General features: G+C 40.9%; 1 protein-coding gene across 3 annotated transcripts in view; it reads left to right on the top strand.

Annotated features, from left to right (window-relative positions):
- LOC115203456 (A disintegrin and metalloproteinase with thrombospondin motifs 17) overlaps positions 1 to 14,255 on the top strand; it is a 235,254-nt gene that overhangs the window by 142,367 nt on the left and 78,632 nt on the right. For 2 of the 3 annotated variants that reach the window (XM_029768142.1, XM_029768140.1), the window contains exons 9-10: positions 11,489 to 11,629; positions 13,887 to 14,037. In XM_029768142.1, the coding sequence (XP_029624002.1) occupies positions 11,489 to 11,629; positions 13,887 to 14,037 (292 nt within the window). Of the gene's footprint in view, positions 1 to 11,488; positions 11,630 to 13,886; positions 14,050 to 14,255 lie in introns of all 3 variants that reach the window. The other variant, XM_029768141.1, reaches the window with a different exon arrangement.

The following is a 14,255-nucleotide window of genomic DNA, read 5'->3' as shown; positions in this document are numbered from 1 at the left end:
ACTTTCTCTCTCTTTGAACGGATACAACGACTCCCGGTCAGAATATTATCGCTTTTTTACGAGAAAAATAGCATAAAAATTGATTTTAAACAGCGGTTGACATGCTTCGAAGTACGGTAATAGAATATTTAGAATTTTTTTGTCACGAAACGCGTCGGGCGCGTCACCCTTCTTTACCCTTCGGATAGTGTCTTGAACGCACGAACAAAATGCCGCTGGATATAACTATGGATTATTTGGGACCAAACCAACATTTGTTATTGAAGTAGAAGTCCTGGGAGTGCATTCTGAAGAAGAACAGCAAAGGTAATCAAACTTTTCTAATAGTAAATCGGAGTTTGGTGAGTACCACACTTGGTGGGTGTCAAAATAGCTAGCCTGTGATGGCCGGTCTATCTACTCAGAATATTGCAAAATGTGCTTTCACCGAAAAGCTATTTTAAAATCGGACATAGCGAGTGCATAAAGGAGTTCTGTATCTATAATTCTTAAAATAATTGTTATGTTTTTTGTGAACGTTTATCGTGAGTAGTTTAGTAAATTCACCGGAAGTGTTCGGTGGGAATGCTAGTCACATGCTAGTCACATGCTAATGTAAAAAGCTGGTTTTTGATATAAATATGAACTTGATTGAACAAAACATGCATGTATTGTATAACATAATGTCCTAGGATTGTCATCTGATGAAGATCATCAAAGGTTAGTGCTGCATTTAGTTGTGGTTTGGGTTTATGTGACATTATATACTAGCTTGAAAAATGGGTGTCTGATTATTTCTGGCTGGGTACTCTGCTGACATAATCTAATGTTTTTCTTTCGTTGTAAAGCCTTTTTGAAATCGGACAGTGTGGTTAGATTAACGAGAGTCTTGTCTTTAAAATGGTGTAAAATAGTCATATGTTTGAGAAATTGAAGTAATAGCATTTCTAAGGTATTTGAATATCGCGCCATACATTACACTGGCTGTTGAGTAGGTGGGACGCAAGCGTCCCACTGGACCAGAGAGGTTAAGGTTTTGTACACCAGTTTTAATCAGGTGAAAATACAATGTTTTTGGTAATGGAAATATATATTTCACAGCGGTTTAGATGGTACAAGGATTCTCTACACTATACCCACTTGAGAATTTTAGCAACCAGGAAATTGCGGAGGATTTCTGCATAGTACACCTTTAAAACCTTTGACCAATAAACACTTCGCTTTTTAATCTCCAAGACTTTATACAGTTCACTCCTGGGTTGTGCTATTTAGTAATTTTTTTTGCGTTTTGTGTAACTTATTTTTTTACTTATTGTGTACATAATGTTGCTGTTACCGTCTCTTATGACCGAAAATAGCTTCTGGACATCAGAAAGCGATTACTCACCGTGGACTGGAAGAAACTTTTTCCTTTAACAAGTCCGACAAGAAGGATATCCTGCTTTCACTGGAACAGGCCCAGATCCACGCCTTTTGCGTGAAGAAACGACGCCGGAAAAGGGGACGTGAGCGAGTAAACTCCCAATGCCTTCCATTCTTCTTCATGCAGTCATTGGAAAATAAAATTGATGACCTACTATTAAGATTATCCTACCAATGGGACATTAAAAACTATAGCATCTTATGTTTCACCTAGATGTGGTTGAATGAAGATACGGACAATATAGAGCTAGCGGGATTTTCCATGCACCGGCAGAACAGAGATGCTACCTCTGGTAGGACGAGCTGTGGGGGTGTGTGTCTTTATGGCAATAACAGCTGGTGCGCGATGTCTAATATTAAAGAAGTCTCGAGGTATTGCTCGCCTGAGGTAGAGTACCTTATGATAAGCTGCAGACCACATTATCTACCAAGAGAGTTCTAATCTGTATTATTCGTAGCCGTCTATTTACCACCACAAAACAAGCTGGCACTAAGACCGTTCTCAACCAACTCTATAAGGCCATAAGCAAAGAAGAAAATGCTCACCCAGAAGCGGCGCTCCTAGTGGCCCGGGGACTTTAATGCAGGAAAACTTAAATCAGTTTTACCAAATTTTTACCAGCATGTCACATGTGCAACCAGGGGGAAAAAAATCCTAGACCACCTTTACTCCACACACAGAGATGCATACAAAGCTCTCCCCCGCCCTCCATTTGGCAAATCTGACCATAATTATATCCTCCTGATTCCTGCTTACAAGCAAAAACTAAAGCAGGAAGTACCAGTGACTTGCTCAGTACGGAAGTGGTCAGATGACGTGGATGCTATACTACAGGACTGTTTTGCTAGCACAGACTGGAATATGTTCCGGGATTTATCCAATGGCATTGAGGAATACACCACCTCAGTCATAGGCTTCATCAATAAGTGCATCGATGACGTCGTTCCCACAGTGACTGTACGTACATATACCAACCAGAAGACACGGATTACAGGCAACATCCGCATCGAGCTAAAGGCTAGAGCTGCCGCTTCCAAGGAGCGGTGGACTAATCCGGACGCTTATAAGAAATCCCGCTATGCCCTCAGACGAACCATCAAACAAGCAAAGCGTCAATACAGGATTAACCTCTCTTGGGTAGGGGGCTGTATTTTGACGTCCGGATGAGAAGCGTGCCCAAAGTAAACTGCCTGTTACTCAGGCCCAGAAGCTAGGATATGCATATCATTTATGGATAGAAAACACTCTAAAGGTTCTAAAACTGTTAAAATTATGCCTGTGAGTATAACGGAACTGAAATGGCAGGTGAAACCCCAAGGACAAACCATCCCAAAAAAAAAGAATTTCTGCCTACCACTATTTTCAATGGCTATCACTTTTTTTATAAGGCCAAGTCCTCCCAGATTGCAGTTCCTAGGGCTTCCACTAGATGTCAACAGTCTTTAGAAAGAGTTTTAGGCTGGTTTTTGGAAAAATGAGCCAGAAATTGTAGTTTTTCTAGGTGGCTCCCATTTGGGCTGTAGTGTTTCCAAGCGCGTGGAAGAGAGCGCGTTCTTTGGTATTTTTCTCCGGTAAAGACAATAACAATTCTCCGTCTTAAATGTTATCGTTTATTTACATATTAGGGTACCTAAGGTTTGATTATAAACATTGTTTGACTTGTTTGGAAAAATGTATTAGTACCGTTTGGGATTCATTTTGTATGCATTTTGATGGAGAAAACTGGGTGTATTATTGACTGAAGTGTGCCAGCTAAACTGAGTTTTTATGGATATAAAGAAGGACATTATCGAACAAAAGGACCATTTGTGATGTAACTGGGACCTTTTGGAGTGCCAACAGAAGAAGATCATCAAAGGTAAGGCATTTTTTATATCGCTATTTCTGACTTTTGTGTCACACCTGCCTGGTTGAAATATGTTTTTCATCTGTTTGTATGCGGGGCACTGTCCTCAGATAATCGCATGGTTTGCTTTCGCCGTAAAGCCTTTTTGAAATCTGTCTGGATTAACAATAAGTTAAGCTTTATTTTGATGTATTACTGTGATTTTATGAAAGTTAAATATTAATAATACTGTAGTTTGAATTTTGCGCTCTGCAATTTCACCGGATGTTGGCCATGTGGGATGCTACCGTCCCACCTGCCCATAAGAAGTTAAGATTGAATCCTACTACACTGGCTCTGACGCTCGTCGGATGTGGCAGGGCTTGAAAACTATTACGGACTACAAAGGGAAACACAGACGGGAGCCGCCCAGTGACGCGAGCCTACCAGGCGAGCTAAATGCCCTTTATGCTCGCTTCGAGGCAAGCAACACTGAAGCATGCATGAGAGCACCAGCTGTTCTGGATGACTGTGTGATAATGCTCTCGGTAGCTGATGTGAACAAAACCTTTAAACAGGTCAACATTAACAAAGCCGCTTGGCCAGACGGATTACCAGGATGTGTAATCAAAGCATGCATGCTTCACTGACATTTTCAACCTCTCCCTGACCGAGTCTGAAACACCTACATGTTTCAAGCAGACCACCATAGTCGAAGCGAAGGTAACCTGCCTAAATGATTACCGCTCCGTGGCACTCACGTCAGTAGCCATGAAGTGCTTTGAAAGGCTGGTCATGGCTCACATAAACAGCATCCTCCCGGACACCCTAGACCCGCTCCAATTCGCATACCGCCCCAACAGATCCACAGATGACGCAATCTCAATCGCACTCCATACTGCCCTTTCTCACCTGGACAAAAGGAACACCTATGTGAGAATGCTGTTCATTGACTACAGCTCAGCGTTCAACACCATAGTACCCACGAAGCTCATCACTAAGCTAAGGACTCTGGGACAAAACACCTCCCTCTGCAACTGGATCCTGGACTTCCTGACGGGCCGCACCCAGATGATAAGAGTAGGCAACAACGCGTCTGCCACGCTGATCCTTAGGGATAGGCGTCTCGTTAGCGGGACACCAGTCGACAACATCCGGTGAAATTGGAGGGCGTGCAATTCAAATAAATAATCGTAATATTAAACATTCATGAACATACAAGTACCTTATATAATTTTAAAGCGTAAATTCTTGTTAATCTAACTGCGTTGTCCAATTTACAATAGGCTTTACAGCGAAAGCATACCATGCGATTGTTTGAGGACAACGCCCCACATCAACATATTTTTCAACCAGCACAGGCTTCATAAAATCACAAATAGCGATTAAATAAATCACTTACTTATGAAAGTCTTCCTCTGTTTGCAATCCCAAGGATCCCAGCTACAACATGAATGGTCGTTTTGTTAGATAAAATTATTTTTTATATCCAAAAAAGTATGTTTAATTGGCACCATCGATTTCAGTAATCCACTCGTTCAACATGCAGACAAAGGAGTCCAAAAAGCTACCGCAAAATTTTGTTCAAACAAGTCAAGCTACGTTTCTATTTCATCCTCAGGTATCCTAAAATGTAAATAAACTATAGTATTTCATACGGAAAGAAGTACGTTCAACAGAAAAGTAAAATTAGTAAGCATGCGTCCTCTTCATCGCTCGCCAACAGACTGATTTTGAACTGGGAGTCTTTGTACAAAAACTCAGAATTCTTGCTAGTTTTTGAAGAAACAAGCCTGAAACATTGAACAAAGACTGTTGACATCTACTGGAAGCCATAGGAATTGCAATCTGGGAGCTGGAATTACATAGAAGCCATAGCTTTCCATTATAAGAGCCTGGGAGCTCAAAAATAAAATCTCTGGTTGGTTTTTCTTTGGAAGTTCGCCTGCCATATCAACGGTGTTATAGTCTCATACATTATGTTAACCTGTTTGGGATAAGGGGCAGTATTTTCACGGCCGGATAAAAAACGTACCCGATTTAATCTGGTTACTACTCCTGCCCAGAAACTAGAATATGCATATAATTGGTCTCTGGGCGAAAAACAGCAGGAGTTTTTGTGAGTGGTCAGGCAGGGAACAATGACACTGGAGTGCGCGTGCACGAGACGACTCCATGTTCTTCTTTCAGTCTATGAATGAATATAACGTCGCCCGGTTGGAATATTATCGCTATTTTACGAGAAAAATAGCATCAAAATTGATTTTAAACAGCGTTTGACATGCTTCGAAGTTCGGTAATGGAATATTTTAACATTTTTTGTCACGAAATGCACCAGCGCGTCACCTTTCGGATAGTGACCTCAACGCACGAACAAAACGGAGCTATTTCAATATAACTATGGATTATTTCGAACCAAAACAACATTTGTTCTTGAAGTATAAGTCCTGGGAGTGCATTCTGACGAAGAACAGGAAAGGTAATCCAATTTTTCTTATAGTAATTCTGAGTTTAGTGAGCACCAAACTTAGTGGGTGTCAAATTAGCTAGCCTGTGATGGCCGAGCTATCTACTCAGAATATTGCAAAATGTGCTTTCTCCGAAAAGCTATTTTAAAATCTGACACCGCGATTTCATAAAGGAGTTCTGTATCTATAATTCTTAAAATAATTGTTATGTTTTTTTGTAAACGTTTATCGTGAGTAATTTAGTAAATTCACCGGAAGTTTGCGGTGGGTATGCTAGTTCTGAACATCACATGCTAATATAAAAAGCTGTTTTTTGATATAAATATGAACTTGATTGAACAAAACATGCATGTATTGTATAACATAATGTCCTAGGAGTGTCATCTGATGAAGATCATCAAAGGTTAGTGCTGCATTTAGCTGTGGTTTTGGTTTTTGTGACATATATGCTTGCTTTGAAAATGGCTGTGTGATTATTTTTGGCAGGGTACTCTCCTGACATAATCTAATGTTTTGCTTTCGCTGTAAAGCCTTTTTGAAATCGGACAATGTGGTTAGATTAACGAGAGTCTTGTCTTTAAAATGGTGTAAAATAGTCATATGTTTGAGAAATTGAAGTTATAGCATTTTTAAGGTATTTGTATTTCGCGCCACGCTCTACCATTGGATATTGGTGAGGCGTTCCGCTAGCGGAACGTCTGTTTCTAGAAACTTCAAAGTGTTTTCTATCCAATGCTACCAAATTATATGCATATCCTGGCTTCTGGGCCTGAGTAACAGGCAGTGTACTTTGGGAACGTCAGTCAAGCAGAAATTCAGGAAAATAGACCCAAGCTCTAAGAAGATTTTATTAAGACTGGGTCCCCTCAGGGGCGTGTACTTAGTCCCCTCCTGTATTACTTGTTCACCCACGACTGCGTTGCCAAACATGACTCCAACACCATCATTACATTTTCTGATGACACAACAGTGTCGTGATCACCGACAACAATGAGACGACCTATAGGGAGGAGGTCAGAGAACTGGCAGTGTGGTGCAAGGACAACAACCTCTCCCTCAATGTGAGCAAGACAAAGTAACTGATCGTGGACTACAGGAAAAGGCGGGCTGAACAGGCCCCCATTAACATCGTCGGGGCTGTAGTGGAGAGGGTCGAGAGTTTCATGTTCCTTGGTGTCCACATCACCAACAAACTATCATGGTCCAAACATAACAAGACAGTCGTGAAGAGGGCACGACAAAACCTTTTCCCCCTCAGGAGACTGAAAAGATTTGGCATGGGTCCCCAGATCCTCAAAAGGTTCTACAGCTGCACCATCGAGAGCATCCTGACCGGTTGCATCACTGCCTGGTATGGCAACTGCTCGGCATCTGACCGTACGGCGCTACAGAGGGTAGTGCGAACAGCCCAGTATATCACTGGGGCCAAGCTTCCTGCCATCCAGGACCTATGTAATAGGCAGTGTCAGAGGAAAGCCCATATAATTGTCAGAGACTCCAGTCATACAAGTTATAGACTGTTTTCTGTGCTACCACACGGCAAGCGGTACCGGAGCGCCAAGTCAAGGACCAAAAGGCTCGTCAACAGCTTCTACCCCCAAGCCATTAGACTGCTGAACAATTCATAAGAATCGCCACCGGACAATTTACATTGACCCCTCCCCCCTTTTGTACACTGCTGCTACTCTCTGTTTGTTTGTTACCTATGCATAGTCACTTCGTCCCCACCTACATGTACAGATTACCTCAACTAGCCTGTACCCCCGCACACTGACTCGGGACCGGTGCCCCTTTATATAGCCTCGTTATTGTTATTCTTATTGTGTTACTTTTTATTTTATCCTACTTGGTAAATATTTTCTTCTTCTTGAACTGGTTAAGGGCTTGTAAGTAAGCATTTCACGGTAAAGTCTACACTTGTTGTGTTCAGCACATGTGGCAAATAAAGTTTGATTTGATTTGATTTTTTGTTTAGGGCATACAACAGTTTTAAAACGTTTTGCAACAGTTAACAAAAATTAGTCCAGGTAGTTCCTCCCTGTTTCTGTGCAATTTCTTCAGTTTTTTGCCTAATGAACACAACCCTCATGTGTTTGCTTTCCCTGTTGTAAATGTGTGCACTAAACCAGAGCCTACAGAGATCTGGAGAAAGACAAAAGGAACATATTTGGGACTGGCCACTTGCACTGCACTCCAACCCAGTTTGCGGTTCTCCAATGTGGTGCTTCGGGTAAAGTTTTCCCTAGGAACAGATCTTGGATCCCCCAATTAACCTTAACCATTAGTGGGGAAAATGCTAAACTGTAGCAGCAGTAAAGTTTGAGTAGCAGGACAAACCCAGACCAGCTGTGGTCATCTTGGTTTTAGTGTGGCTGATCTCTTATTGGTGTTGCAGTGGACATGGAGGAATATGGCTCTCAATATGTAATTGTATATAGTTTAATTAAAGCCAGGAACAACGGCTGTGCATTGGGAGTCCAGTCATTCCACTCAATGGTTTTTGTTAGTTTCTGATGCGCTTCCGGGATTTCAGGCCGGGTTGTTGTTTTTCATTTGCAAAATGTAGGTCACAGCTTTAGAGGAAACACACGCATGCACACACACACGCACGCACACAGATCCTTACTGTGGTATAGCTGTACACTAGCTATTCTTTCCTGTTGAAGTTTCCCTGAGGCCCTGACCTTAGCCAATGAATATGTAACAGGTGTGTTAAGATGGGCTGCAGTTGTGTAGAGGAATTTATACGTGTTCAAAGTATGTTATACTGTCTGTTGCAATAGTGTATGTTGTGTGAATAGTTGTGTGTTGCAGATATACAAAGGGGCAAGGGGGATACCTAGTCAGTTGTACAACTGAATGCATTCAACCGAAATGTGTCTTCCGCATTTAAAGGTGTGTATGTGTGTACACGTTGTACTATACTTGTGAGTATCAAAAGTCCTCACAAGAATACTAAACCAACAAAAAATTCAGAGAAGTGAGATCACTTTTCCGGTCCTCACTTGTAAAAAGGCAATTATTAGTCTTAGGTGTTAGGTTTAGGCTTAGTTTTAAGAGGGTTTCTGTTTGTGCTGGTGCCAAACGCTGGGCCTATTGCAACTTTCTGTTCTGTCTGTATATAGCAAGTCAGTCTGTAGAATATGGGAAAACATTTGGCGGGTATTCGCCTGAGGGATCCATGAAATCAAATCAAATGAAATCAAATTTTATTGGTTGCATACACATATTTATGTAGCTTGTTTCGTATAGTATCCACAGATTGTGAGCTAAAGATGAAAACCTTTCCTACGAGCATTATTATATTATTTATTGACTAACTATGGCTTTCCAAATCGTTCAACACTGTTATTTGTAAAGTTAATTTTAATTGCATGTTGTGATTTTTTTAACCATTCCTGAACCTGTGACCAGAAACAAGCTACAAAGGGGCAATACCAGAATAAATGATCTATTGATTCTGTCTCTTCGTAGCAAAATCTACAGAGCTGAGATTGCTGTATGCCCATATATATAGCATTGTGTTGGTGGCAAGAATTTTATATAATCATTTAAATGGAAAAACTCTAAGTGTTGAATCAAATGTAGTTTTTTGTACCAGTTCATAAACCATGTGTCATGGAATTGGTACATCAAAAATCTCTTCCCATTTATTTTGCAACATGTATGGCGCAGATGTCAACATTTTTGTCCTCAAATGAAACTGGTATATTTTTCTATTTATGCCAGTTCCTTTCAGCCAATTTGCATCTTTAATATATGGCAAGCAAACAAGTTCCCTACTGTACCTTCTTGCTTTTCCACTTCCCTCCTCAATTTTTGTGGTAGTGCTTTAATCAGTTGATTGTAAGTTTGGATTGAGCAGATATTCCCATATATTTTCGATAGCTGCATATGTGACATAACTCCTCCGTTTCTATTCATAATATCATTAATAAATATAATACCATTTTTAAACATTTTTTCCATAAAGAGTGTTTTTTTATTAATCAGTATATTTGAGTTTAACCATAACATTTGTTGTAATATTTGTTCCATTTTTTTCTGGAGGATAAAACTGAAATTGAAACCAGATTTGTATGGCTTGTTTAAGAAAGGGCAATACTTTAAACAAAATTTCATTTTCAATTAGTCGGAAATGAGAAGTTGTGATCTGTATAAAGGCAAAAAGGCCATTTTTTAAATAAAGGATGAGCCTTTCTTAATAATCTACTGGAGAACCATTTTGGGTTTAAGTATAATTTATGTATGAGTGAAGCTTTTAGTGAGAGGTTTAAAGCTTTAATATTTAATCATTTTTGCCCCCCAAACACATATTCATTATATAAATAGGCACATTTAATTTTGTCTGGCTTAGCATTCCAAATAAAATTAAATGTTTTGTTCATATGATTTAAAAAAACGAGTCATCAGGAGTAGGCAGTGCCATTAGTAAGTAAGTAAAATGTAAAACGACCAAAGAGTTAATCAATGTGATTTTTCCATAAATAGACAAGTTTGTTTGTAGTGTGTTTGTTTCAGTTATGTAGAGGTGTTGTTTGAGGCGTGTCAAGAAGGTGTGGCTGGTTTCTCCTATATTAGGGTTAGGGTTAGTGGTTAGGGAAAATATGATTTTAAATGTGAATCAATTGCTGGTCCTCACAAAAATTGTAAGATATACCTGTGTGTGTGTGTGTGTGTGTGTGTGTGTGTGTGTGTGTGTGTGTGTGTGTGTGTGTGTGTGTGTGTGTGTGTGTGTGTGCGCCTGAGAGACATGGGCATATACCAGTAGTGTATGAGTAAATAATGGTGTGTGTGTGTGTATGGTATATTATGGTGTGTGTGTCATGGTGTGTGTGTGTGTGTGTGTCTATATGGCATATAATGGTGTGTGTTTGTCTATGGTATATAATGGTGTGTGTGTCTATATGGTATATAATGGTGTGTTTGTGTGTCTATGGTATATAATGGTGTGTGTGTCTATATGGTATATAATGGTGTGTTTGTGTGTCTATGGTATATAATGGTGTGTGTCTATATGGTATATAATGGTGTGTGTGTGTGTCTATATGGTATATAATGGTGTGTGTGTGTATATGGTATATAATGGTGTGTGTGTGTGTCTATATGGTATATAATGGTGTGTTTGTGTGTCTATATGGTATATAATGGTGTGTGTGTGTCTATATGGTATATAATGGTGTGTGTGTGTGTGTGTCTATATGGTATATAATGGTGTGTTTGTGTGTCTATGGTATATAATGGTGTGTGTCTATATGGTATATAATGGTGTGTGTGTGTCTATATGGTATATAATGGTGTGTGTGTGTCTATATGGTATATAATGGTGTGTGTTTGTGTGTCTATGGTATATAATGGTGTGTGTGTGTGTCTATATGGTATGTAATGGTGTGTGTCTATATGGTATATAATGGTGTGTGTCTATATGGTATATAATGGTGTGTGTCTATATGGTATATAATGGTGTGTGTGTGTGTCTATATGGTATGTAATGGTGTGTGTCTATATGGTATATAATGGTGTGTGTCTATATGGTATGTAATGGTGTGTGTGTATATGGTATATAATGGTGTGTGTCTATATGGTATGTAATGGTGTGTGTCTATATGGTATATAATGGTGTGTGTCTATATGGTATGTAATGGTGTGTGTCTATATGGTATATAATGGTGTGTGTCTATATGGTATGTAATGGTGTGTGTCTATATGGTATATAATGGTGTGTGTGTATATGGTATATAATGGTGTGTGTCTATATGGTATGTAATGGTGTGTGTGTGATTTTCTCTCCAGCATGGGGATGAGCCATGATGACGACCATGCTACCTGTACAGGCCACTCCCACATCATGTCTGGTGAATGGGTGAAGGGCCGTAACCCCAGCGACCTATCATGGTCCCCCTGCAGCCGTGACGACCTGGAGAAGTTCCTCAGGTGAGACACACACACACAAACACACACACTGTCTCACACACACACACACACACTCTAGGTTACTAAGTGGAGCATAGCAATATTATGAGAGTGGAAAATGTGCCTCAGTTCACTGGCCTAAAGGGTCCAGTTTTCCACTTTCAGATTGGACACATACACTGACACACGCACACATTCACACACACACACACACACACACACACACACACACACACACACACACACACACACACACACACACACACACACGCGCGCGCATGCACACACTCACTGATACACACTCACACTCACTCACACACACACAATCATTATACAATGTATCCCTCCGCCCAACTCACACACTTCCTTGAATAAATGACCTCTAGTTTCCTTCCAGCCATTGTTTAATTGACTTTGACAAGGTCTTTGTAACCAGTCACTCACAGCGATGGAACTTACTGTGTTCCAGCCCTTACCGCTGTCAGGCAGTTTAATCAAGTTGAATGGCGTCTCCTACTCAATGCATTCATCACAACTCTACGAGATGGCATCGGCTTTTATCTATGGGCTGCTGTTGCCTAGAAGCTATTACCATAGCGATGGCCTGATTTATATTGCAAACAATGGATCTGATTGACTGTGACTGGAGCATGGACTAGAAATTGAGTTTATTGGCTGTCTGGCGCTCTGAAATCAGTCCCTTGACATTGGACCATTATTATATGTAACAGAAGTGTTAATGTTCACACTGTTAGTGCTGGGGTGGAACAAAAGCCTGTACATACTGCTGCCCTCCAGGACCAGAGTTGCCCAACCCCCTTTTTAGCAGACCTGTGTGATGAAAGGTGAATGTTGAGGTTCGGTCAAAAGAAGCTTTACCCATGTACACATTGCAGGCATCAATATAACATTTAAGGATTTCTCTTTTCCTATACCACAATGTTATGCTTCTACACCTGCATTGCTTGCTGTTTGGGGTTTTAGGCTGGGTTTCTGTACAGCACTTTGAGATATCAGCTGATGTAAGAAGGGCTATATAAATAAATTTGATTTGATTTATCAAAACCACATATTCCCGAGTCAAGGCAAAGACAGTCTCCTTGCTGTATCCATAGTGTATGTTCCTCTAGAGTTGTGTCTCAAATGGCAACCTATTCCCTATATAGTGCACTAGTTTTGACAAGGACCCATAGGGTAACATTTTTTGGTCTATGTTTTCTGGATTATGTATGGCAGTGTGGACGTGTTTAACTATTCTTGTGGGTACTAGAAGTCCCCAGACGTCCCCACAAGAATAGTAAACAAACAGAAATTTGATCAACTGGGGACATTTTGTTAGTCCCAACGAAGTAAAATGCTATTTCTAGGGGGTTTAGGGTTAAGGTTAGAATTAGTGTTAGGGTTAGAATTATGTTAAGGGTTAGGGTTAGGAGCTAGGGTTAGATTTAGGGTTAGGGTTAGGAGCTAGGGTTAGATTTAGGGTTAGGGTTAGGATCTAGGGTTAGATTTAGGAGCTAAGGGTTAGATTTAGGGTTAGGGTTAGGAGCTAGGGTTAGATTTAGGGTTAGGGTTAGGAGCTAGGGTTAGATTTAGGGTTAGGGTTAGGAGCTAGGGTTAGATTTAGGAGCTAAGGGTTAGATTTAGGGTTAGGGTTAGGAGCTAGGGTTAGATTTAGGGTTAGGGTTAGGAGCTAAGGTTAGGTTTAGGGTTAAGGTTAGGGTTTTGGGTTAAGGTTAGGGTTAGGGTTAAGGTAAGAGTAAGGGTTAGGGTTAGGTTTAGGGTTGGGTTTAGGGAAAATAGGATTTTGAATGGGACTGAATTGTGTGTCCCCACAAGGTTAGTTGTGTGTGTTTGTGTGTGTGTGTGCACGTGTGCGTGTGCATGTTTGTGTGTGTGTGTGTGTGTGTGTGTGTGTGTGTGTGTAGTCTACTGGATACCTTCTCTGCTGTGTGTTCTCTATGGATCTCTAAGATAAAGGCTCTCTGGTGAATCCCAGGGCTTTGTGCTCTACAGAGACAGATACTGGTCAGTCACACACAGAGGACCATCATACAATACTACATTACAATGGTAACCAGGGTTGGGCTCATCATTTAGTCAGTGTGTAACTTGATAAACCATCCAACTACAGTCTATCCCTGCTAGGACATACTGTCAACTCTGCTCTTTATATGTCCTTGTGTGTGTGTGTGTGTGTGTGTGTGTGTGTGTGTGTGTGTGTGTGTGTGTGTGCGTGCGTGCGTGCGTGCGTGCGTGTGCATGCGCTGGTGTGTGACAGGTCCAAAGCCAGCAGCTGTCTGCTCCACACAGACCCCAGAAGCCGCTACCAGGTCCGCCTGCCACCCAAGCTGCCAGGCATGCACTACAGTGCAGACGAACAGTGTCAGATCCTCTTTGGAACCAACGCCACCTTCTGCAATGATATGGAGGTACACACACATGTGCGTATGCACACACGCACACACACACACGGATCTATTGACAGCTGTGTAGTAGTCGTGTGTTTAGACCTAGTGTAGTGTGGACTCTATCAAATCAAATCAGATTGTATTGGTGGTGTACACAGATCAGGGCCATGATGTAATGAAGGTGTGCTGATGGGGTCATGATGAGCAGAGATGATGGGTTGTGAAAGATACTATCAGTC

The sequence above is a fragment of the Salmo trutta genome, chromosome 12, assembly GCF_901001165.1.
Source record: "Salmo trutta chromosome 12, fSalTru1.1, whole genome shotgun sequence".
NCBI lineage: Eukaryota > Metazoa > Chordata > Actinopteri > Salmoniformes > Salmonidae > Salmo > Salmo trutta.
The sequence above is the reverse complement of the archived record's forward strand: the minus strand, read 5'-3'. Positions and strand labels throughout refer to the sequence as shown.